Source organism: Crocodylus siamensis, chromosome 4 (assembly GCF_052110815.1).
Source record: "Crocodylus siamensis isolate JL-2025a chromosome 4, ASM5211081v1, whole genome shotgun sequence".
NCBI lineage: Eukaryota > Metazoa > Chordata > Crocodylia > Crocodylidae > Crocodylus > Crocodylus siamensis.
This window is the reverse complement of record NC_143398.1, coordinates 160662765-160690260: the sequence shown is the minus strand read 5'-3', so window position 1 is coordinate 160690260 and position 27496 is coordinate 160662765. Positions and strand designations below refer to the sequence as shown.

General features: G+C 42.6%; 1 protein-coding gene across 1 annotated transcript in view; it reads right to left on the bottom strand.

Annotated features, from left to right (window-relative positions):
• The window catches only part of NPEPPS (aminopeptidase puromycin sensitive), a 70583-nt gene extending 48359 nt beyond the window's left edge, over window positions 1-22224 (bottom strand). Inside the window, exons 1-2 of the mRNA XM_090044597.1 lie at window positions 21956-22224; window positions 9621-9705 (exon numbers count right to left, since the gene is read on the bottom strand). Coding sequence (XP_089900723.1) covers window positions 9621-9705; window positions 21956-22078 — 208 coding nt within the window. The 5' untranslated portion in view covers window positions 22079-22224. The remainder of the gene's footprint in view (window positions 1-9620; window positions 9706-21955) is intronic.
• Window positions 22225-27496: the final 5272 nt, after the last annotated feature.

The following is a 27496-nucleotide window of genomic DNA, read 5'->3' as shown; positions in this document are numbered from 1 at the left end:
TCAGTGCGAAGAAATATGATGTCATTGGGATAATGGAGACCTGGTGGGACTCCACCCATGACTGGACCACGGGTATAGAGGGCTATACCCTATACAGGAGGGATCGTGTTGACAAAAGGGGCAGGGGTGTAGCTCTCTATGTGAAGGAAAGCTACATGTCCCTGCAAGCTGATGTTGGCGACCGGCATGGACAGCTAGAGACCGTCTGGGTAAAAATTCGTGGGGAATTCGGCACAGGGGACACAACGGTGGGAGTCTACTACAGACCTCCCACTCAAAGTCCTGAGCTTGACCAGGAGTTCGCCCGGGAACTGACTGAGGCCGCTTTGCTCCAGGACCTTGGTTGTCATGGGTGACTTCAATTACCTGGACATCTCGTGGGAAGATCACTCAGCTAAATCTGAGCAGGCGCAAAGCTTTCTCTCGTGCGTGGATGACCTCTACCTGACCCAAGAAGTCTATGGGCCAACGAGAGACAAAGCGCTGCTTGACCTGGTACTGGCTATGGGGGATGACCTAATCGGCGACCTAGTGATTGATGGGAAGTTGGGTGACAGCGACCACGAGCTGATCACCTTCACCATCCGCCGTAAAGCTGGCAAGTCAGTCAGCAACACAGAAGTCCTTGACTTCAGAAAAGCCGACTTTGACAAGCTCAAGAGGCTACTCGGTCAGGCCCTCAGGGACCATGACCCCAGGGAGATGGGAGTTCAAGAAGAGTGGTTGCTTCTCAAGGAAGCGATCCTCAATGCACAAGCTAAATCTATTCCAACACGGAGGAAAGTCAGCAAGAAGGCACAGCAGCCCCCCTGGCTCTCCAGAGACCTAGCGGACCTACTGTGGCTAAAAAGGAAAGCCTACAAAGGATGGAGGACGGGATTCACCTCCAAGGAGGATTACTCCGCGCTGGTCCGGTCCTGCAGGGACCAAACCAGGAAAGCCAAGGCTGCAACTGAACTCTAACTAGCTTCAGGCATCAAGGACAACAAAAAGTCCTTTTTCAGGTATGTGGGGAGCCGGAGGAAAAGCAAGGGCAATGTTGGACCCCTGCTAAACCAGATGGGGCAACTGACAACTGACGCCCAGGAAAAAGCCAACCTATTAAATAGGTACTTTGCGTCAGTCTTTCATCAGTCACACGGGATGCCCATGCCTGCTATGGGACAGGGAAATCTGGGTGAGGGGAATCCCCTACCCTCCATCAATGCTGACCTCGTGAAGGAACACCTTGAGAAGCTGGATACCTTCAAGTCAGCTGGCCCTGACAACCTGCACCCCAGGGTACTCAAGGAGCTGGCGAGCGTCATAGCCCAGCCCCTGGCACAGATCTGTGAAAACTCCTGGTGCTCTGGTGTAGTGCCCGAAGACTGGAAGAAGGCCAATGTGGTGCCGATCTTCAAGAAAGGGAGGAGAGTGGATCCGGCTAACAACAGGCCCATTAGCCTGACTTCTATCCTGGGGAAGATCTTAGAAAAGTTTATTAAGGAGGCCATCCTTGAGGGACTGGCCCAGGCTAACATCCTAAGGGATAGCCAGCACGGGTTTGTTGCGGGTAGGTCTTGTTTGACCAATCTCATTTCCTTCTATGACCAGGTGACCTATCACCTGGACAAGGGAGAAGAGATTGATGTCATATATCTTGACTTCAAAAAAGCTTTTGATCTGGTATCCCATGATCACCTCTTGGCCAAACTGGCCAGTTGTGGCCTTGGCTCCACCACGATCCGCTGGCTGGGAAATTGGCTTCGTGGTCGGACCCAGAGGGTTGTGATTGATGGCAGTCACTCATCATGGTGCCCTGTAACCAGTGGGGTCCCTCAAGGCTCTGTCCTGGGACCCATACTGTTCAACATCTTCATTAATGATGTGGACATTGGAGTCAGGAGTGGACTGACCAAGTTCGCCGATGACACCAAACTTTGGGGCAAAGCATCCATGCCAAAAGATAGGCGGGTGATCCAGGCTGACCTGGACAAGCTCAGCAAATGGGCAGACGAGAACCTCATGGTGTTTAACACCGAAAAATGCAAGGTTCTCCACCTTGGGAGGAAAAACCTGCAGCACCCTTATAGACTCGGCCGTGCTACGTTGGTTAGCACTACAGAAGAAAAAGACTTGGGGGTCATCATTGACCACAAGATGAACATGAGCCTGCAATGCGATGCTGCGGCTAGTAAAGCAACCAAAACGCTGGCTTGCATCCATAGATGCTTCTCGAGCAAATCCCGGGACGTCATTCTCCCCTTGTACTCGGCCTTGGTGAGGCCGCAGCTGGAGTACTGCACCCAGTTTTGGGCTCCACAATTCAAAAAGGATGTGGAGAAGCTTGAGAGAGTCCAGAGGAGAGCCACGTGCATGATCAGAGGTCAGGAAAACAGATCTTACGATGACAGGCTGAGAGCCATGGGACTCTTTAGCCTGGAAAAGCGCAGGCTCAGGGGTGATCTGATGGCCACCTATAAGTTTATCAGGGGTGACCACCAGGATCTGGGGGAACGTCTGTTCACCAGAGCGCCCCAAGGGATGACGAGGTCGAACGGTCACAAACTCCTGCAAGACCGTTTCAGGCTGGACATAAGGAAGAATTTCTTTATTGTCCGAGCCCCCAAGGTCTGTAACAGTCTGCCAGTGGAGGTGGTTCAAGCACCTACATTGAACCCCTTCAAGAGTAAATTGGATGCTTATCTTGCTGGGATCCTATGACCCGAGCTGACTTCCTGCCCTTTGGGCAGGGGGCTGGACTCGATGATCTCCCGAGGTCCCTTCCAGCCCTAATGTCTATGAAATCTATGAAACTCGAACTGGGAGACCAATTAAAAGCTCCGAATTGATTCAAAGCATCCGAATCAATTCAGAAAAGCTTTGGAAAAGATTCGGCCACTACAGAGATTCGGCCATAGACTAAACAGGCAGCTGACACAGCTGCCTTCAGCTGGTAAATCTTTTGGGGTTGGGGGAGGGAAGGGACATGTGGGAGGGAGGGATTGGGGCTGGGACAAGTTGCCCAGCCGGGGCAGTGGATGTGGGATGCGGGTGCAGCAGCGCTCAGAGCGGGGGCTCTGCCCTGCTGATGCTTGCCCAGCCGGGGCAGGTGCAGCATGGCTTGGCAGGGTGACATGCTGTCCAGGAGCTGGGGTGGCTCCAGCAGTCACCTGGAGCCTGGCACCTCTCAGCTCCTGTGGGCCCAGCTCCCAGACAGCACGTGGTGCCCTGCCAATTCTGATTCGGCTGTATTGAATGGGGACAGTGATTTGAATCACCAAATCAAATCATTGTCCTCTGAATCGGCCAAATCCGAATCAAATACTTCCCTATTCGCACAGGCCTAAGCTGCTATCCCCTAGACATGTGCCAAAATGTCTGCCATAGCCCTAGAGTAGTTTTCAGAGAAGGAACTGTGTTGGAGTCTAAATTTTACAGATGTAACAGGGCTCAGGAATGTGTAGTGTCATATCATACCTCAGTTTTCGCATTAACCACTGACCTCCAGTAATGCAATGTATGATGGCACTTTCTATTTTTACAACATTTCACTGTATTGCTTAAGAGACATATTGCTTTCTCCTTTTCAAAAAGTCTCAGGCATGACAATATCCCTTTCACCTTATCAAGTGCATATTAAGGGACCCCAGGCTTCTCTGCACACCACTGCTCAGGATCCTTCAGGGTCACTCAGAGTCCTCTGCTAATATAGAGCTGATGAGCACCATTAGGTCTTGAAGTTAATACTCCACTGAAATGCACAGGACAGTTCACATCTCTCCAAGCTATTATTTCAAACTATATGCAGACTCACTACCAGTTACACATGAGTCACATTGCCAAGCTTTGCACAACAATTAGAAACTTAGTGTTTGTTCTTGAATATAAATTCTAATGTAATCATATGATATCAGGACATGGGGCTTCAAACAATGATCTATAGTGCGTATCCCTTACTTAGGGTCTTGCATTATCTGTTTCATTCCTCCAGAAAGTTGGTGAAGTAGCAAAAATTCAAGTGGGTCATTTGGTGACTTTTTTTTAAAACATGTTTTTAATAATTGTAGTGCTAAAGAATAAGGTAATGCTTACTCTATTTCTGTTAAAATTAAACAGTACTATAACTGACTAATTTTACATGTGAAATGATTACTAACTGAGCCTCTCAAAATTCACAATGTTTTTAATAAAGTTGCTGTGCCTCTGAGTTTTGAAATATTCAAAATGCTCTCCAAGCTAAATGAAGGTGAGAAATAATTAGTCAGTGATCATGGCTACATCAGATAATTTCACACCTCCTTAAAATGCAGATTTGCAGTGAAATTAAACTAATTATTTTCCAATATTTAGTATGAGTATGAAACAGGATCTCCTGAAATTTATCTGAAGAGTTACTATTTATGCATTTTTCTTACTCCCTTATTTGGTTAAGCAGGATCATCCATTTGGACACAGGTAATATATCTAATGTAGGCCACCCATTTTCACTGAAAGTAAAAGGCTTTGCATAGTAAATATTTGGCTGTAGACACCAAAAAGAGCCTGAATTCTAGAAGGCACCTAAAGATCCCTCATGATAATGGAGTTTTCTTTTACAATTAAAAGAAATGAGTCAGTATATGCAACAGAAAATCCTGAATTGTAAATTGAGCATCACTGTTCCAGTGCAACATTAGCTGACTCAAGTGCTAAGTCCAAAGATACTGAGCCTACAATTACAACACTAGGCTTAGAATTACTTTTCCAATTTTAGTATTTAACATTCATTCTTAAGTTCAATCATCACCACTGTTAGTAATGAAGATCCTGGATTCACCTGTACCAGTCTTCAGTGCAGCAAAACACATACAGCAAAGGAAAAAAGCTTTAGAATTCTGTTGCTACAAAAGCTGCAGTTATATCTATCGCTCTCCATAATGCTTGTGCTAGCTCAGAAAGGCTACTCAGAATCAGCAGCAAACCACCCAGCAGTTTCACTGAATTTAGTAGGTTTGCCTCCATAAACAAAGGGAACATACTGTTTTGCAAGATTCTATTACTACACCATACTTTGCAGAATAGAACCATACAGGAAAGGAGTTAAGAGGCTGATTATCTCATCGCTCATTTAGTAAAGAGTTCATAAGAAATTCTTCTCTACTGAGGGACAGAACTCAAGGTAGTAAAATCTTAGCTGCACCTTTACAGGAGACAAGCAACACAATCTTACTATGATACCCAGGATTCTTGCTTTTAAAGTTAATAGTATGTAATAGTCTTTTACTGGTGGTAAAACCCAATTAATTTGGTTTGTATTTGTATTCCTCTATAGGACTGTATTTTGTATTTGTAGTCAGTCATAAATATCAGTTAGAAGCAGTACACAAGATCAGTATTAGCAAGAATGACTAGTGAGCCATATCAACAGGTGCCTGCAAATATCCTCTACAAATAGTCTCCCAATTCCATGCAATTTTACTTTGAAAGCTATTACTATCTGGCAGCCTCCCAAACTGCAATGCCGTAACCTTATAAATAATCGACATATAAGAAACCTGTTAATACATGTGCTATGTAAAAAAACTATGCATTTTGAATATTTATGATTTTAACAGCTTGACATGTGCATATACACTACAGCCAGAGAGATGTAAAAACCACATTAAAAGTTAATTAAAATTAGAAAGAAGTCATTTAACCATCAAAATATTTTTCCATTTTACTAGACTATACACACTGAAAAGGTACAAAGGACACACCATTGTTAGATAGTAATTATTTTATATTAAAGTCTGCAACTGTATTGCCAAGCTGCCCAACGAGGATGCCAGCATTAAAAGACCATAATACAGTCACGTCTAAGGGAAATATTATTACGTTCATAACAGTAATATAAGTGGGACCAAAAAAAAACCAAAACAAAACAAACCGTGGAGGGGGAAGGAAGGGGAAGGCACTCAGTTTTAAGTCTCTTGTGCTTCTTTCTTTCCCACAGCAAGAAAGTGTTCATCTTAGCTGAGTTAATTCATCCTTCCCCATTTGTACTTGTCATTTCCTGGGTGATTGAAAAGACTTCAAGAGGTGGCATGTGCCTATGAGATACTGTTGGATTTAAATTCTATACCCTCCACCACTGCATGGAGCTTCTAACAAAACTAAAGATCTCAAGCAATAGCACACAAAGCTGTTTGGGGGGGGTGGGAATTGTTGAGCCAAGATACAACCACATGGCCTGAAGTAAAGCTTGCATCTGGAATTAGCATTACATTCTCCCACATGCAGCAAAACTGAATAGACAGATTCCAAACTGCTTAACAATACTGGCTGCTATAGACCTGTTGCTCTTTGGTTAGCTACTGCACTTCTTGCGGAGGGTTCCACTTTCCCAAGTATACCCACTGAATGTTACTTCCTTAAAGCGTAGATCCCTATCTGTCTGGGCAACATTTAGCTGTGCAGAGCCAGAACTGGGAGGAACTTTCCTGACGTTTGCAAAAAAATATAATTCTAACAGTAAACTAAATAAAAACACAAACTAATTTATAGGCAAAGTCTGATCCTAGGTGTGTTTTTGGTCACATGAAAAAAAAAATCAGCATTTTTGACCACTGCAATAGTAATCAAGTTAATCATGTCCCAATATATCTACATAACGAAGTTGAGTTGTCCCTGCTAAATCCTGTCTAGAATTTTAGCTTTATTTTACTTACATGTTCAAAGAAATGTAATATACTGGGGTGCACGGATAAAGATTTTCTTGGCTGATACCATAGCCAATTTTTAACCAGTCATCTCGGTATATACCAATCTGATAACCAATTTACAGGAATGCAGCTGGGCAACGTGAACAGCAGCTCCCTGCAGGTAATTCTGTGGAGGGGAAGGAGCATGCAGGAGAAAAGGGGCGTGGAGGGAGGCGGGGGAGATCAAGGCCCCCACCTGTGAAGGTGAAGGAGGGAGTGGGCTGGGGCTGGGAATGCTGCCCAGCCACAGTGGTGAATGGACTTGGGGCTAGGGTGGGGAAAGGGACAGAACCACAGGCAATTCATCAAGCAGATCAGCATTCCAGTGCTTAAAAATGGTGGTGAGGGAGCTTGAACTAAAGCTTGTTGAATGAGCTTTAGTTCAAGCACTGTTGTCACCATTTTTAAGCTTGGGGACACTTAACTGGAGCTGAGCCAAGCAGGGCGAGGGCAGATGCAGGCTGCGTTCTGTAGGCTTGGGCTCTCCACCTTGCTGCCTTTGCCCTGGGGGCCCTGTGCTGGCCCCTGGCAGTGGGAGGCACAACTTGCCCCCTGCCTGCCTGGCAGCAATGGGGGCAGCGGGCACACAACTGGTCCAAGGCTCCTGAGGGAAAGGCAGCAGAGTGAAGAGCCCTGAGCCTGCATCCAACCTGCACACAAATCAGGGGCAGCACACGCCCCCTGGCTCCCCAGAGCGGTGTACGCAACACTGGGGAGCCAAACCTTCCTTGCATCCCCCCAGACAAGTCATCCACAGCTCTATCCCACTTACCACCCTGGCCCCAGGTCCTGTCCACTGCCCTGACTATTCCATGCTGCCTGGCTGCATTCCTAGCCATGTGTGTGTGGAGACGTTGGGCAGAAGGCATATTATATTTATCGGTGAACATTATCAGCTACGCCGGCCAGAAAAAGTCAATAGCCAATAATGTTAATTTTCCTCTTATTGGTGCCAATATGATATGCAACTGATATATCAGTGCACCTCTATAACATACCATTGCTTTTCAACCCTTTCATTTCTCCAGCAACTGAAACACTTTAAGACAATAGAAACCTATTTTATAAACCTAAGAAAGAACTTCCTCAAATCCAAAACCACAGACACCTTATTTATAACCAAGTTTTAAAGGCACCACTTCATGACATCACTATCACAGCTTTCCCCGTTAGAAAAAACTGTACAGAGCTTGTTTACTGGCTGGATGATTTAAGCAGTACTCTTATACATAAGAGTACCAAATGGCTGTTGTTATGACTGACTTACCAAAGAGCTACACCAAAAACTATACACATCAGAAAGATTACACATGTTCTTGCAGGGTACCTGTTTTTGTTTCGAAGACCATATCATTCACATCTTGGTCATCTCATGCTCTCATTACTTTAATTTCTCTCCACCAACCTCCAAGTCTATGCAAAACATCGCTGAAATCACCTTCTCTCACATGACTTTGTTGCATATGCATGTTAATCCTTGAATCTTTTGAAGCAGCTCCCAGTCAAACCTTATCAATTCAAATGTCTTCACTCTGTTAAGGCCCCATGTAATCTCAACCCCACCACTTGCTGTTTTATTCCTTCCCAATCCTTATCTCTTACTATTCCTATTGTCTCCTCCATCTATTTAGTTATGCCTGGAACCCTTTTCTGTGTAAGTGCATCAAATGCCTTCTCTCCCACAAATATATTTCTCCCATGAATATTTCTCTCTACTTTGATTCCCACGAATATATTTCTCTCTATTTTGATTCCACTATCGATTCCTCTACCCTTTCTTTAACCGGAGCTGTTGCCTATATGTTGTCATTGTGTTGAACCACAGGCCCTGAAAGTAGAGACTACAGAATCTACAACTCAGTCTAAGACCGGGGTGGGCAAAACACGGCTCGCGGGGTGGACCCAGCCTGCCAACTGCTTGGATCTGGCCTCCAGGGGGCACCTGCCAATTGACTGGACCCAGGCTGCAGCTGAACCCATAGCGCTCTGCAGGAGCGCTCCAGGACAGACAGCATTGTGCCCTTTGCCTGTGCCCACCGGCCCCAGCCAAGGCTGATGCACACAGCTTACCAACTGGGCTGCTCCCAGTGCAGCTGCAGCTGCCCAGAAGCAGCTCAGCTCTCCTCATCTCCAGCAGGGGCTCCTTCTCCTGCCCCTGCTGAGCCGTTCCAGGTGTGGACAAAGTTTCAGCCAGGTGGCTTTTGCCCCGGAATGGGGGCCCTGGCTCCAGGTCCCATCCACCCACTCAGCCACCCCCACACATGTCCCCCATGTCCCTCCGCCCCCAGGCAGAGGTATACAGGAAGCAGATCATGGCTCTGCCCAGGACCCTGGCCCCATGCTGTCCCCACCCCACAATCCATGGAGATCACCTGGGAATCACACAGGCAGGGCATGCAGCTGGGTAGGCAGGGAACTGCCTCTGGGGCCATGGCCAGAGCTGTGATCCACTCCCTGTAAGCCCCTGCTCACAGAATCCATGCCTGTCACAGGGGCATGTGGGCAGCAGATCAGCCTCCCCCCCAGGGGGAGACCTACCCCAGGCCCCACACTGTCACTTCTCTCTTCCTGCCCCACAATCCTGGCCTCTCCCACCCTGCTCCTGCTCCCAAACACTGCACCCTACCTGCCTGTGGCAGGGGGGAGAGGGGTGTTGTGTTGCTGACCTGGCTCACAACAACTCAACAAAACTCTCTATGTGGCCCCCAGGGCCCAAATAATTGCCCACGCCCAATCTAAGAGCATCCACAACATTATATGCAAAATCTAAGTATGGCAGATAGAAGTAAACCAAGTTCAAGAACTACAGTACAAGGTAAACTCTTGATATAGGGGATGTTTACTATGAGTGACAGCACTTACAGTATGAAAAACACTGTGAATGAACACTAATACACCACTTAAAGAATTTCTTACCTTCATCGCCCTCTGGTGCATAGGAGGCTGTAATAATGTCAATATCAGCACAGTTCATCACAATTTGATTGGTTGCCTGTTTCACCTGCAAAAGAAGTTCCATCAGCAAGTGTCAGGAAAGACTTGAACTAATTCTCCTCTATCATTGTTACTTTTGCATGGTATTCTCTTCTACAACCACATAATCCAAAAAAACCTTTGCATCATGAGATGTCTGATATCAGAGAAAACAAAGTCACGATGGAGGAAAAAAAAAAAAAACACCCAGGGAAGCTAGCAGCTTTCTTTGTTAGCAATGAGCTACGGTGGCTGACCAGACTGCCTTAAAAGTTTTAAGGAAAGCTTTTCTATCAATTCTTGAATATATACATACTTTGCTTAAAAAACAACCAGCTACCACAGTGGTAACAAAATTCCTTACCACACTAACGTTTCCCTTGGATGAAACGGTCTATATTCAGAGAAGTCAAAACTAAATATCAACCCACTACAAAATGGATAAAAGATTTTGGATGGAAAAAGTTGGCATTATTTAAGAACTTTGTTATAGCTAAACACACAGGAATCATCATACAGGTGTAATGGTTTGATCTGACATCCAAACTTCTGGCAGTATCTAGCACCAGATTTTTCAAAGAATTCCCAATTGGACAATTATGAAATAAACTGCCTAATGAATGAAACATCTTCCTTATTCCAAGCAATCAGTAATTGGCTTATTCCTTGAGATGTGAGGCCTTACATCTTTTATTTTTTGGTATGGTTTTTGGCATGTTAACATAGCTGTGGCTTTGCTTACAAAAACCTGTAACTGCGACTCAGATAATCTACGTGACCAGAGCCAAGCAGGCCAGTCTGTCTCTACACAAGCATAACTGGTTCTCCAAGTCCCAAATCACTAGGCTTATAATAGAAACAAGTTCCAGATAATGATTAAAAAGAAGAAGGAAAATAAACTGTCTGAATATTGGAATTACCACATCAAAACAGTGATCTAGCTAGTCCAGTTGCCTGTCAACCAGGTTAGTTAGTATCTGATGCTTCAGAGAAACATGTATAAATCTCCACAATGGCCTAATGTATAAGACACACCTTTCTGAGGAAGTTTCTTTGTAAATCGCAGATAGTGACTGGTGCATGCCTTGTAATTCAAGGGAGATTATGTGTTACCATGTGTAATTATCAATATTTTAAAAATAGTGCAAGTATCTCTATAGATAAATCCTACAGAAAGCTCTTAATTTCAGTCACATAGTGCAGTAATGTGTTACAGAGAATCATATGGTACAATACAAATATTTAATATGTTTTCAATTTGTTGAATTTGCAAAAAATAAAAAAATAAAAACATTACGCAATGTTTTGGGTGATATGGCACACATCATAGTTCCATGGAATAAGACTAATAAATGAACAGGCAAAATGATACTTGAGCTAGATTTTATATTTCTGGTAAAAATACATTAAGACCTAATCTTCTACACACTGTAGAACTAAAGTGGCTTACATTTCCACCAATGAGCAGAACCCTAATATGTAGTTTTATCATGATATCAGAAGAGATTTAAAAAATAATAAAACAATAAATTAAAAAATATATATATAAAGGGCACAATCAATCTGAATTTCCAGAAGAAAATTAAGTATAATAAAAGTTTGAGACATACTGTATTTACTCCAATACGAGACGAGGATTTTTTCCTTACAATCAGCATGGGGGGAAAAGCCCCTTGCCTTATAATCGCATACAAGGAAAAGTCATTAAGTACATTGTTTATCATCAAACTGCTGCAAAAAGCAGCATGTGCTCAGTAATAGAAACTACCTAGGAAGTTGATTAAATACAACCATCACTGAGTATGATTATAAAACTCATGTTATAAGAACCTTTTATTTCTGCCCTTAAAAAACAATAAAACAAAAACCCAGGCAGGTATTCCCTCCAAAATGAACTGGAACCAGATGTGGAAGTACAATACTAGGCCAGCACCTGGATGGCAGAGCCAGCCCTAATGCCCTCCGGTTGGTGCCAAAAACAGCTGCATTTGATCTTAGGCAAAAAACCCAAGATGCTGATGGAAACCTATTACAATGATACAGTTAGTATAGTCCATCTGAATGTTAGTGGACACAGTCCCCCTCAGTTCTGACTCTTTTTCCAAGTCATGGCAAGCCACTACACTGAATACATTTTCACTTCCTCTTCAGTCCCACAACTGACCTCCATCTTTCTTTCCCATTTCTAAGATTCTTGTTTCTTCACTGGTCTTAAATGTCTGGTAAATATCACCAACCAAACCGGGCCCCAAATAGTTCATCCAGAATCCATCTGTTGCCCCCTTCTCTTAACTTGGCACATATGATTAGTGAAGTCCCACCCTTCATGAGATGGAACTGGATCAGACTGCCCTGTGCTTCTTCTACATATACATTTTTGGAGGATCCCAGGACTCGTGACAAGAACACACAGTTCGTCATGAATAGGGGGATAATTAGCACGTGGCCTCTGTGGTAGGGGTATCTAGAATACACACACATACTAAGCAGTGCTGAGCTGTAGGGCCACCATGGCCTCAAACACTGTTGTCTCTGTTGGGGACCAGCCCAATAAAAATAACAGATCATGAGCCTTTTGACTTTGGACTAATGTGTAGTTTGAACTATTTATAGTAGGGTCTGACAGTAAAGAGCAGGGAGGTGGAGAGGGCAAGGGGGCTACCTGACCCCATAGATTTGTTTTCCCTGGAATAGCAGCAGGAAGGGGGCAAATTCAAGGAAAATTTCCAAAAATTAGATTCTGTAACTGGAAAATGTTTAGAAATTTCTACATTTTCCATATATAGAATCTAATTATTGGTGGGCTTGTCTTATATTCAGGGTCACCTTAGATTCAAGTAAATATGATAATAAGATGGAAGACTTTTAGAGTCTTCCAACTTACGTAGTTAAGATTTTAGTAGAGGCATTATACATGTAAATTGCTAAACTCCATAAAGTCTGAAGTTGACACAGCTTGGGCCTTAAAAGATCTCAACTGCCCTGACCCAAGAACTGTTTCCATTATAGTACAGTACTTGCAAGAGGCAAGTTTAGGTTTGAGTGGAGACAACTTCATAGCCACAAATGTTTGTAAGGATGCACTTTTTCCCCAGACTTCCCTTGTTTCCTGCAAACACAAACCCATTTTACAGAAGGGTGCAAAGAACTGGACACTCAAAGGAATCAGGTTAATTGTTAACAGGCAAAACATTTACCTTGCACCAACTCCAAAAAGAATGGGCAATATTACAAAATTAATATAAATATTCTTCAAGTACTATATAAAGAGCACTCGCAATGCTATAATTGTATAGTTCATTTAAAAAAAAAACAACACAACTTAATTCTGCAAAGCAAATTCACAGCCCAGGAGCCTTCTCACAAGCTATTACAAATAACAATTAATTAAACCTTTAAGGACATAACAGGATAAAAATAATCACCACCCAAAGCACTTAACATTTGACCATTCCCACCTTACAAGACCCTAAACCTCAGTTTTTACAAGCATTCAGGGCCTTGTGAAGAGTGACACTTTGTAAATAACCAAGTTTGAAACACACTGGCCCAACAGATTTGTTTTCAGAAATACAGCTACTCCTCTCAAGGAATCTTTTAGTTTGTTTGAATACAATCGAGTTAGAAGGCACAGTGTAATCTCAGTGGATGAGGCAGGTTCATTTCCAAGAGTATAAATATATGAAGTGCCATCCCTGATCCACCCAGCCGTACAACATAATAAAGCCACCCTTCAAACAAATCAGGCAGATCAAGTGGATTCAGGACAAAAAAAAAAGTTGGAGAGGAGATAGGTAATAAATCCTGGACTAACAACGACCACAATAAAGACAGTTTTGTAATAAACACAAGATGTCTGAAAGCAGGATAAAATGAATCAAGACTTATAACTGGAGTCAAAGAATAACTTTTACCTTAGGGCCCTGCACAGTCAAGATCTGATACTGTAAGACAACTATATTAGTGGTGTCAACATTTGGATATCTATTACAATGAGCCACAAAAAGATGCCATAAAAGTGGCCATCCTGGAATATAGCAATAGCCCATCCAAAAATTGCCTCTAAAACTAGTTTAATACCATGGAAAGATGAAACTCCATCCCCATAACTATTTTGTGAGTTTAGCAAACCATCCATATGCTCCTTTCCAGAAACGTGAACAATACTAATCCCAGAAAGAGCTCAAAGTTTAAAGGCATGTCTCTACCACCCCAGCATGACAACAGGAGTGCCAAACTGTAATACACAGCAAGGGTGCTCCAAGCCCACTTTCTTCCTAATCAAAAGTAGCCCAGATAACTTACTAGCACTGCCTCTCAGGAAAAATACCAGTGTGCAATCAATGTGCACTAAGCCACGTACAGACGTTCCACTTGTGCAAGGAAAAAAACAAACAGAATTGTAAAGATGTTCAAGACATTTCCTGAAAAAGAGAACTAGCTCCAGGCTGATCCAAAGCAGAACGAGGCAAGGCAGGCTGCAATGGGCACCCAGGCCCCAAAGCCTTGCCCCCCCCTTGTCCCCCTGTTCCAAGCTAATGCACAGCAGTGCAGGACAAGGTGTGCTGTGTGCCCCAGCAGCAAGGCTCCTGGAGCCTAGCCACAGCAGCAGGCTGCTCCCTCACTCCCTGCACTGCTCCAGGTCAGCCCGGAGGACTGTAAGGAGCAGGGGCTATTCTTCTGTAGCCGGAACAGGGAAGGTTCCACCCCCATCCCACCAATTAGCTGATGGGTGAAATAGGGGAGGGAGGAGGAAGCAGCCGAATTTCTCAGGGCCAGAACACTTCCCTTTTCAGCAGTTGCCAAGTGCAACTTGACAGCCTGCCCACTTCCCAGGCAGTGGAGGGCAAGCTGTCAATGAATGGGCTCCCCTAATGCCAGGGTTGACCCATGGAGCAGCCCTCTACTGCCCCGATTAGAGAGCTTGCCTATGAAGCTCTCCAGCCATGGAGCTTGAAGCATTATGTACATTCCATCTCCCAGGCTATTTTTCTATTGGTAAAAAATTCTTACTAGTAAAAATGAACATCTGCTTGCAGCTTAAATCAGCTATATTAGTTCAGTTAACAAGGTAAGATGCACTGCATATCTTAGTATGGTGTTTCCTAGAACCAAAATGGAGCGGCATAAAATTGCCCTGCATTCCTGAAGAACTTCAGTCCTTTCTGACCCTACACTGTTTTTGCCATAAAGTCCCAGCTCTGTTTCCCATACAAAAACTCAGCAAAAGCATTTCCTTTTCCGTGTTCTGAATGGAAATTTCAACTATTCTACTGAACTCACACTTGAAGCCAAGCAAAGCAAATTTTTTAATATTATTTATTTTTACCTCCTACAAACACCAAACAGAAGCTTCTTGGTTTTTCATATAAGGAATCAATTTTCAAAATGGTGTCATTTCTTTTATAGGTACAGACCCAAGTATATGTATATCTATAAAACTAGATTTGCATTTGAGAGGAGTTTGTAAATGTCATTCCTAGAAAAGGACATGGAGAGTCAGTTTATGTGAAAGTTTACTCTTCCCTGTGCAAATTAAACTTGGCAAAAAAAGAAAAGAAAAAAAGGAAAATAAACCTCACTTAGTACTTTTACTGAAGTCATAACTTTGAGGTAATTCTACAGCAGTTTATAACAAGGTCACTCCTGTGCAAAAATAACCAGATTAACTGAAATTGGAGTAAACTAGATGCAAGCAACATCATTCATAATCGAAGAGGCAAAAGGTTAACATGTTTGGCTAATACTTGTACCATCTGACTAGCAAAAATGACAGACTAAAGCAAGCAGTGACTTTGAGGGCAACTATTACATTTCAGATTATGTTGTACAGCATGAAACCAGGCAACTCCAACCACCAAGGAAGTATAGCTCAGGAAGTCCTTTGTAGTTTTCATCACAAAATAACCAATAAAGACAGAAGTGCATTTACTAGACATTTACTCTGCCAACCAGAAAATCCCCAACTATATCCATCATCACTAAAAGCAAAACTATGCTATAATTTGTTAAGCAGAGAATTTTAATACTATGGCAAGCTTTTACTATGAACATTCAAAGTTTATTTAATATTTAATTGGGACTGTTATCTTGACACATCTGTGTAGAATTTTAGATTGAAAGGTCAACAAGCAGCTGGATTTTTTTAAATAAATGTTTTCTCTTATTCATCTTCTTGTTTCTCTAACATTCAAATGAAAATTGACAGACAGACAGACAAAAAGATCAGTTACAAATACCTCATCTGAACCAGTATTCCTGAAGGTGAGAAACTAATGAAGGGAGATATTTTCAAAACTTTTCCCAATGCAAGTTAAAGATACTTCAAGCATCTCTAAGCTTCTGGTTAAGTGATGAAGCAGAAGAGGAGTAGAGGGAAGGAAACCGTTTCGGGATTTTTGTTCTATTCATCAGAAAGGAAATTCAGAACAAGGTTATCTTGGGAAGTTTCATGATATCGTAACCAACTCTTCTTGTTTTTAAACTAAGAAGCAAACTTTTGATGAAATAAAACCTGGGGCATGTACTTTGGGAAATGTATTCTGCGTACTGTATGTTACTGGTTTTAAACCTCAGGGTTCAAAATTGCTATATGCAGAAAAAAATACCTGGTATTTTAGCAAACATGTATACAGTCCTCAATTTGCCAAGTATTTTAGTACTATTTTGCTCTCCAGAAAATGTGAAACTGAACTAGTTCAGATTCTACACCATAAATTTACAGAAATCTTTTTCTTAGAACTGGAAGATCGTATCAATGAGACACAAGCAGAAGCAGTTGCTTTTATTAATCCTTCTCTAGGCAACCACAGTTTTCATTCATCTACTTCTAGAAAGGATTATGGTAGTAACCAAGGAGTAAATTTACTAAAGCTAAATAGTACTGTCTTGCTGCATAAAAACCATTTCATATTTCAAACAACATCTGATTTTATTTTCCTGAAGTATTCTTACATTTTAAAAATGTTAAAATTACACAATCTTCATCAACTTAATCCATATGCAAAATTAATTATTTAAAATATTAGCACTTGTTTAGCCTGATGAATTATAATGGGACACCGCAATGAGTTCAGTGGTTTTTGTCAGTTCCACAAACAGGCAAAACAAACAGTACCAGTAACTCCTGACTTTGAAGTATGGAAAGAAATCAAACACTTACCATATTACCTTAAATAACCAAACTCAGACCTAAATTATGTCTTGCAATTGCTAATTGGCATATTGGATTTAATTACTTTAAAAGTTTAGATAAAAACAACTTTTTCCAGAAAGAGATGGGCAACAAACACTGCACCCATAGAGAGGGCTGTTCAGAATTTTAAACTCAATGCCTCACACTCAATCAATTCCTAATCAGCATGCTACAAGATCAGAAGATTGTATATGCTTTCCACTAGTCTAGCAGATACTGCACAAGCAAGTTATAAAAAAGTAGCAGATGCAGGTTAAACATTGCTATATATATCAGAATATCCGTCAGGCATACAAAAGGGACTGAGAAGGAAGATATTTAAAACATCCCCCCATTTTATATTGTATAGCCTTTTAGGCAGAAGACACCTATTGTGCAATCAAGAAGCAATTTTGCTGGTAGTTTATTTACAACAAAACTGAAGTTATAGGGATATTCTCCAAAGATGATGGCTTTTACTGGGGGTGCCCAATTTTAAATATGAGAGAGTAGAACAAGAATACTGACAGTCTGTCTAAAACTCTGTGCTGTTACACACTGAGCTGGACAGGTAATTGTTCAGAAGCATTATAGCATTAAGAACTTTAGTATATAAGCTTCAAACAAAAGCTGGAGGTTAGGAGTCAGCTGATTATTTTTGATAGCTAGCTCATGTTTGTCTTTTCAATGGAATACTGCTGAAGAACTGAATGTTAGCATATCCCTCCTTTGTTCTCAGCCCAGAGTTAAGCCTTTTGGGAGTCAGAAACAAAATAGACTTCAATTGCCCTAGACACTGAGTAATGGCTGTACTGAGCTAACACCTCAATCCTTAGAAATAGGGTTACAATAGTTAAATATCCAGCTTGCAAAGTCTCCTGTCTGAAGGATCACGCTCTTTCTGAATATTTAATTATTCTTATACAAAATAGTCCACAAGAAGATACTTACTACAATTTAGACTTTGGAGAGGCAGAGTGATTAACAGATGAAATATGGAACTAGAAATCAGACACCTAAGCAGACAGAAAATACATCAGTATCCTGTGACTTTAAATTTAAACTCTATCCAAAGATAGATCATAATATCGTAGTTTTTTTGATAAGAGAAAAAAAATAAGCAAATCTATATGAGAGCTAAGTTCTCTCACACATGAAAACTAAGTGAAGTGCCAAAAAAAACTACAGATAAGTTTTCTTTCATTTTCAAGCCTTTCTTTGAAGCAAATCATGTTATTTCAATCTCATCTATTGAATCAAAAAGTATTTCTGTCTTCTGATGCTTATATAATGGGACCTAAACAAGTATAACATTGTGTCACAAATGTGAAATGTCTCATTAATCTGTTCACAGGTTTGAAAGTCTGTAACGGTATTTTGTCCCTAAATCAGAATTATGGAATGGGCATTTAGCACTGATCTGGGCATCAAATGCTCAGACCAGAAGTATCACCAACAAAAACTGTATGCAAGAGGCCACCAAAGCCTGATTTCTGCTACAAAAAAAAAAAAAAAAAACTTCCCCCAATGAAATGACGACTTTTAAACTGACACTTAAAAGTTATCTAACAATACTATAGTTTTCATTGTTAAAGTCACTCACTACTGAGGAAACCAAACTGAAAAAAAAAAGACACTTGTGACTAATACAACAGCAAACATGTTTATAAGCCAAGGTTAATTCAGTGATTCATTCAGATGTTAATATTATAATATTCACACACCAGGTCAGGAAAGGTTCCTCTTTAACCCCTCAGCTGGATGACTGCCTACATAACCACTGCCAGTACAAGCTTCCTTGATCATGAATCAATGTTAAGCCTTCAGGTTTAACTCTCACTTCATGTCCAGAAAATCTGGGGAACTTAAGGTCCATAAAATAAGTCTCCATCTGCTTTAACTTGGTGGCTACACAATGATCTAGGATTTCAAGAAAAAACAATTGTTGTATCTGCCAACTATGTATACATTTTTTTTCTTAACCCCTCTAAAGCACCCCACTTGGGTCTATTTCCATAAACGAAAGAAAGCAAGCTTTCTCAGTGGAGTTTTAGCCACAAAGTATACCGGCTAAAGAAGTCATTAACTAAATAGCAGAATACTCATTATTTTCTTCAACACTGAAAAATCCACCAAGTGAGCAAGATGCAATTACTCCAGTACTCTGTTATTGAAGGAACTTAGCCATTTACATACTAAAGATGCTAAAACATTGAACCCAAGCCTGATATTTAGTTACATTTAGATCTATACTTGCTTTATTAGCATTCCTGGGTATTCAAAATGCATTACTACTTATTCTCTTCTATCAACTCAGAACCAGGTCTAACTATATCTACCTTTCTTTTCACACCATAATTAGACATGAGCCTTACACTTATATTCCTTTATAAATCCTTAAAAAATGTATTGTAGCAAAAATGGTCAGTAATCAGACAGACCAGAAAATCATTAGCGTGTCCCGTTTACTTTTTTGCTAGTTTTTATTGTTAGATTGGGATGAAAAATAGCAAATATCACCACACTATTAACTAAATAACTCATATCCTTGACTAAAGCATCTGTTAAACCGTTTTATTAGTTAAATTAGCTATAAACTGTTCTCCCTGAAAATAACCTAGCGAACAACATATTTTTGAGCAGGAGTTAAAAAAAAAATCTGAACAATGCAAACAGAGTTCTCTTCCAAAGGCAAATCATCTCTACACTGTAAACTTTGGTGGCCAGCTCCTAAATCAAAGCACTCAGGTCAGCCTAACCCAGGTAAGAGAGACACCACCACTGCAAAGCAATACCCACATTAATGGCCTTTGCCATTTCTACACTCTCCTGTATGTGTCTGGAGGATACATCCCATAATTCTCTGGACTGAGTCATCTAATGTTTCTTTCCAATCCAGCTATGTCAGAACTAACTTAGTGCACTTCAGGCCAGTTCTCCAGTGGTTTAGGCTGCATTATCACTGCAAACTAGGTGCGTTTCAGTGCCACTTAAAGCACAGACAGGATTCTAACCTAGATTCTCATTCAGATAAGCCAGGCAAGGCTTAGTACACTTAAATCAGGCAAAATGTATGTGGGAACAGTAAAGAGTCTGAACTGAAACACAGCTTAACTACACTGAAGACGTAAATGTAGTTATACTTCAAATCAAACACATGAAATTTGTCTCCACCACATTTATTTTTCATCTTCTACTTTTACAGTTTCTTCTTAGAAATTCACGAGGAATTGTATTTCTGTATTCTTTTTAGGTGGTTGTGAACATACCATGCATGCTGTGACTTGATTCAAGTTTTTAACATCTATGAAGCTCACTGATCCTTGCAAATTCTTTATTTCTATCTTTGTAAATAAAGCAAAATTATGAATGGCTTGGTAAGATCTGCAGCACTGCAAATGCACGGATCAATGTTCTGGGAACATACCATACCCTTAGGAGCAAATCAAAAGCATATAAGGCCACTAACCCACGTACAACCTCTGCTGAGGATCCTCCACAATTCTGAAGCGGGTACTGGACTTGAACCAGGACCAACAGCACCAACAGCCATATCAATTGAACTACTGGAGAAGCAGCAAATCAAGAATTAGAATTTCAGTATTTCTTCCATGACACAAAGTTACTCATCACTGGTCATCTTCCTCCAGTTCTGCCAAGTCACAAGATTCACTATCACTCATAACCTTTTGCCCTCCCCCAACCTAGACACACTGGGAACTTTTCTGGTTAAAAAAGTCTTCAACCCTTACATTTCAGACCTAACAATTTCATTACTCAAGTTGTATGAAGTTTTAAGACAGGTTTTTACTCCCTCTTTTGGCAAAGTATTTTGCTTTGCAGCTATTTCAAAGTATGCGTCATCTCTCTCAAATATTTGGAATGCTTCATTCATTCAGATTGCCCCAGTTTAGGAAAAAGCCCTAGCAAGGGCAAATTTGTAGTTAACTCCAATAAAATTCACAAGGAAAAAAAAACTCAGAATACAGCAAAGGCTCTGCCTTCCTGAAAACACAAGCAATTTGCTGTTTTAGGAGAAGAATATACACTTCTACCAGTTGGCTAGCCTGGCATGTCACAAAAGCCTCTACCTCTTAATGACGGTCCCCTTCCCATGCTGGTATGAAAGATAAAGAAGAGAGTTTTTTCATTTTGTGCTGTGATTTCCAAAGAAAATCCTAACACATTTACTCCCCCATGCCCACCCACCATCTCAACACTTACAGACCCCCTCCCTCCCACAAACACCCTTTGGGATAGAAGTGGACACAGTGCCAGCCACAAGCTATAGGGGCAAGCTATGAAGGCTGCAGGGGGGTAGGATTTGGAGGGGATGTGTGAACAGTGTGGGGGTGCTCATGGGGGATGTATGCAGATGCATGGAGATGGGGTGTGTGCATCTGTCTGCATGTGCGAACGGGAGGTGGGGTGTGTGTGTGCACGTGGGTAGACAGGGAAGGGCATCAGGTGTGAACATGGACCTGCGCACATGTGTACATGCAGGGGGATAATGCAGGCACACATGCACATACCTGTGCATGTGGATGGACGAGGATGGGCCTGCAGAGTGTGCAGACAGGGGTCAAAATGAGGTATCGATTTATAAATGTCATAAGTGCCATTCGTCGTAACTCAAATGTTGTAAAGTCAAGGACTGCCTGTAATTCTCAGTTGGGTGCTTCCAAGGGTACCACAGGGTGCCATGCAACATTAGCACTGATAGGTGTGTAAACATGATCCACAAGGTGTGGACAGGAGATGTGCCTGCATACTCACCACGCCCCGTTTACACACACATGCACATCAGAGGAGTGGTGCATGTGGGCGGGTGGCCAGGCGAGGTGTGAGGCGTGAGTGTGGGTGCAGGCGTGTCGGCGTGCATTTGACTGGGCAGGGCAGAAGGTGTGCGCACCACACAGGTGCCCAGGTGCCGCTGGGACCTTTGCCAGCGGGGGGGAGGGAGGTGTCCCCCTACCCACCCCCCACAGCCCCAAGCGGGTGCCCAAGGGGAGCCCCCGCCCCCCCCCCGGGCCACGTCACGCTAGCGGGGCGGCCCCTCCCCCTCACCCCACCCCCGAACAGGCCCGGCCCGGCCCGGCCGTACCTGCACGGCGGCCTCGAGCTTGCCCTCGAAAGTGAAGTCGACGAGGTCAGGCTTGAGGCAGAGCCCGTAGTTGAGCGGGGACACGTCGGCGGGCAGGCGCTCGAAGGGCCGCTTCTCTGGCATGGCGAGGCCGGGGCCGGGCGGGGCCGCAGCGGAGCGGGGGCAGGGGCCCCTCAGGCAGGCGGGCGGGCGAGCGGGCGGCGGCGGCGGGGACCCGGACAGGCACGGAGTGACGCCCGCGGTGGCCGGGCGGGCGGGCGGGCGGGCAGGCAGGGAGGGAGGGAGGGGGGGGCGGGCGCTCCCCGGCAGGAGCGAACGGGCGCTTGCGCATGCGCGCGCGGTGACGGCAGGGGAGGAGCGGAGAGAGGTGTGTGGCGTGGGGGGTGGAGGTCGGACGTTACGTGCGTGAGGCGTCATTGCATCAGAGGGCGCGCGCGTAGTGGCGTCACAAGGCCTCCCGGTCCCGCGCGCGCGCAATTCAAAACCGTCCATTCCCTACCCCGCCCCCCATCACCTCAAAGAAGGGGCGGGGGGATTGCGCTCGCTGCCTGCTGCCTGGCCTTCCCTCAGTGCTAGAGGGCTGGGTAGGCTTGCGTGTGCCCGTGTTGATATATACGTGTATATGTTGGTGTGTGTTTACGTGTGTGTGCGCGCACGTTTGTACGGATGTGCGTGCATGTCTGCGCGTGTGCATTTGCACTTATGTGTGTACGTATATATGTACACGTGGGTACATATGTGTGTATATAAATATGCATATCACACGTATATAGATATATCTATATATGGTATATGTGTATGTATGTATATAGCACCAGTTGTCCTGAACTGAAGCTTATTTGGTCAGATGCTATGAAGCACTGGAAGGTAAGGGCGCTTTGCTCTTTCCCAAGCAGTACAGGTGGTCCTTGGACTTACGACACCATTGGTTCCTGAAAACCAAGTCTTAAGTCAAAATGTCATAACTGGGAACCGATTTTCCCATAGGAACAATGTTATAGATGGGGGATTGGTTCCTGAACCAAGGCCCGATACCCTATTTCCCCCCAAAATAACCCAGAATTTTGTACTCGATTAATTATAGACAAATATATCAAATACAGTTACATTAATGTATTTATATTGTAAATAGCAATCATATTGATCTGGAAGGACTTCTTTGAGGTGACTTTCCTGGACTTTTTAAAGGGCTCTTGGCTGGAGTCTTCTCAGGAGTCCTGACTGCAGGTTCTTCTCGAGTTTCATCTGCTTTCCTTAAAGAAAGTGTCCAAAAAGTTTGGACAGATGTTCTCTTTTGCTTGTAAATTTCTCTGTAGCAGCTGTGCGTGTCGAATATGCTCCTATTCACTGATACACTGCATTCAATGTTGGGGTCATCTTCCTCAAACAGGGACACAGCAGCTTCCAAATACTGAAATGCCTCAGCCGACACTTTTGTGTTGTCAACACTTTATGAGGAGGACTCTCTTCAACAGTCGGTGCTGTAACAGGCAACAGGTAGATCTTCCTCTGCCACTTTTTGCTGTTCCAATTCAGTGAGGTCCTCATTAGTAAATTCTTCTGAATGTGATGCCAGCAACTCATCAACATCCTCTGCTGCAATGTCTAAGTTGAGTTCTTTGCCCATTTAAACAACAGTTTTGGTCACCTCTTCAACAGTGTTTGTTAAGCTTTGGAAGTCGGACAGAAAATCAGGACACAATTTTCAGGGGATATCCAAAGCTCTACTGATTTCACTTGGTGTCTCACCTTTACCAGACCCCTTAATTATTTCCATTTTTGTTTCCACAGTAGTTCCTCTGTTTCTTAATCTCTTGCACCAGATTTATTCTTTTTCTGTCATTATTCTGCAAAGAAACACTAAATTTTAACACTATTCTGCAAAGAAACACTCAATTTTAAGAACAAGTTTGGAACCGCAAAGATTCATCATGTAAAAATGGTGTCAGAACAGCAACTGAGCATCTTGAGTCAGGGAGACGGGTGGCGTGGCAGATCAGTGTGGTGTGGCATCACGTTAGATCAAGTGTAAAGTCAAAACCGATGTCAGAAAGTCAAAATGGGGAGTCGATTTATAAATGTCATAAGTGCCGTTCATCATAACGCAAATGTTGTAAAGTCAAGGACTGCCTGTAATTCTCAGTTGGGTGCTTCCAAGGGTACTGCGGGGTGCCATGCAACATTAGCACTGATAGGCATGTAAACATGATTCACCGGATAAACCCGGAGATTGCAAATAGGAATGCTCAATTTTATAGCCATTCTGGCCCTGCATGGGCTTTCTTCAGCTCTTTGCAACATAAGGATTGCTCTAGTATTTTCTGTACTAAAAAATGAGTGAAGGCTGAGAGCTGGTATTTTCCAAGGGGGAATGTGAGTCTAAAAATGGTTGAGAACCATTGTTTTAGACCAACTAAATCAGCTTTGTGTAGGGTCAGATCAAGTATAATGAGGGGACATCTGAGCTGCCAGGCTAGTAGGCTTGAAACTTGCACATAGTATGCCAGCCTGATAGAAATTATGGCCCATACTGATAGTATTATTGTGCTTGGGTAATTTAGACCTGGAACTTAATTAGTTATTGGATTTGGACTAAAACAGGAATAAATATATATGTTAAAAACTCTAAAACAGAGATGTATTTCATAAGCCTTCATGAGCCTGAGCTCATTTCATCAGGGCCAGCTCTCCCTCCCCTTCTCTCTCCCTTCCCTTTCTGTTCTGGCAACTTCCAAAGCTGAGTTCCTGTTCAGGGTGAGCTACTGCAGCCTCCTGTGTAAGGTGTTATACCATTGCCAGTGCCCAGTATCCACAAATCAAGATCAGCTCAAAAAACCATGAGACTTTTAAGGCAAACAAATGTGGGACTCATACTGTATCATCAGTTCTTTGAACTTTTAGGATTTGCTCAGGCTTCTTCCCTCAATCCTGTTTAATGATTGCTGTGATTCTTGTGCAATAACATGAATCCAGGAGCTGGTACTTCTAAACCAAGCCAAATGTTGCAAGATTCACAGTAAAATCATGATTTTGTAACACTGATGTAAGTTCTTTGATGTCCCAAATTAAAGATTGCTTGTTTACGCTGTCTTGGCAGAGAATCCCATTTCCCTTCCCATGTCCTGTCTTTAAAGGATTGTTTGCTTGCCCAACCCAGAATAGACTGTGTTTCAGCAGCTGGGGGTAATCCATAGATCCACAGGATGAGTAACATTGCAAAGCACTTTCAAGCTTGTAAAAGATAGTATGTAAATAATACATCTTAAATGCTAGCTCTGCAAATAGTACAATAAATAATGTTTATAGGATAATAATAGTGTTCTAAACAGAGTGAAACTCTGAGTGGTTGCTCATTTATGTGACAATTCCTAGCAGGAAGTTTAAAAAGCCTTGTTAAAAAAGTTATATAGCAAAGAGAAGGATTGGAAACTAAAATCCTTAGAAGCTGCATACAGACTATTTAAGTATGTGATGCCAGTCACCAAGGGGCAATATTTCAGAATCACTACAGAGCAGATTTTAGATGCTCCTCACCTCTTCCCCCATGTTTTCAAAATGGATCTCATTGTGGCACTGAGCTCTTTTGAAAATTCTAACCAAAGGGTATTCATGTTGCAAAACTCTATTGTGATCAAACAGCACGGTGCAATCATTTATTCAAAACCAAAAAGAAAAAAAAAATCCTTCATAAAAGTGAAAATCCAAGCCAAATGATTCCCAAACCCAGGAAGGTAATGACACCAGGTCACATGTAAACTGGCTAGTGGAAGGGCTAAAAGAGAATTGCTAAAGACAAAAATCAAGATATCCTATAATTGTAGATACTGTAGGACTGCTGAGGAGAATCACTGGCAAATAGAAGATAAGCAAGGAGTAAAAGAAAGCACTCAAAGAAAATAAGGGATTTCCTGAGAAGTTGAACAGTTGTGCTACCCCAGAGCTGCTCTTTGTGAGTTATAAAAATGAGATTATGTCACAGACTAAACTGTTGAAAAGGGTTCGCTATTGAGGACCAGATTTTAAGACCTTCCCCTAGTCTCAGGGTAGCACCACTGATTTCAGTGAAAGGGTAAGGTTCTTCTCTCTCAACAAGAGTGTAGCTATTGGAATCTGACACACATGCTGTCACCAGGACTGAACAGTTTTCACCCAAGAACTCTGAAGGAACTCAATGAAGTGGCTGCATTGCTAAGACTTGTCTGTATTTCCTCATCTTCAGCTCTATTCTGTACAGGAGATCTTAAAATGAATCCCAAGCTATACAGGAAAAGAAGTAAAGATATGATCAGTAGTGGCTTTATTCCATTTGATAGTTTTCTCTGCCTACTGATGCCTCTCCTCTTCTGCCAGCATCTTGCTTCTGCCCTGAATCATTGATATCCATACAGCTGAAGGATGGATGCTAGCTCCACCTCATGCTACCCCTTTGTCCACCATTGAGTGACATATAACATTCCTTTCCACCCAACATGTTAATTTCCACTGTTCTTAATCACCTACAAAGAGTAATTTAAGGGCCAATAATCAAGCCACAGTCTCCTGCACAGCTATGAATAGGATTAACTACTAACCTAATTAAAATCTTAAATGCCAAAAAATGAAAGATGGCTATCAAACTTTTGAAAGTAATCACCTCCTTTATTTTAGGAAGGAAACACAGTTTCTTATGCAAGGAAAGTGTTCAGTTGTTAATTTCCTTCTACCCATGGAAACCACAATTGCATTTTTCCAGAAGGTTTTATTTTAGTTAAAAGTGATATCTCACTGTTTAAAATATAAGTTAGCACAGAAAGAAAGAGCACTAATTTGCTGAGACCTGGAGAAGTTTGCAGCAGGAACTGGGGCACAGAGGAAGAAAAGACAGATTTCTAAGCATAATTAAAAAAAAATAGTGGATGAATATGAGTTGGGGGGTTCTTTTTGGCTGCATTACACTGGAGCGGCCTGAGGACAGGAAAGGAGGCAGAGGAGAATGACTAGCAATAGATGTAGCATTCAACAAGCTCTCTGTACTTGACTCCCAAGGCTGCTTGTCCAGTCTTATTCAAATCAAGGTGTCTAGGACTGAGCCTCTCAGATGGTTTCACAACATTTCCACCAAAGCCATCTATCCATGATACTCATCTGACATCTTATTGCACCAGCTGGGTGAAGGCTACCTATGCAAGGATCACCACTGTGCTGTGACACTCATTAACTGAACCCTCAGAAAACTCCCTTCAAACATACCAGACCAGGTCCTGTCTAGCTGAAGCCAGGAGCAGTGTACTGGGTGAGTGCACTGCTGCAAAACTGGATGATTGTGCTAAAAGTTTAAATATAATTTGTCAGCTCACAAGAAGAGTTGTGGGGAGTGGAAGCTTAACTTGGGGTTATTTTTCTTACACTGATTATTAAACAAATTTAGTACTGGTGAATGGTACCTGTAACAGACCTGCTGCCTGGAATCCTTCATTCCACACAGTACAGCAAAGATGGGGCATTTTTTTCCCATCCTGGCAATATGCCTCACCCTGACATTATTAGCAGTTAATTACTCAT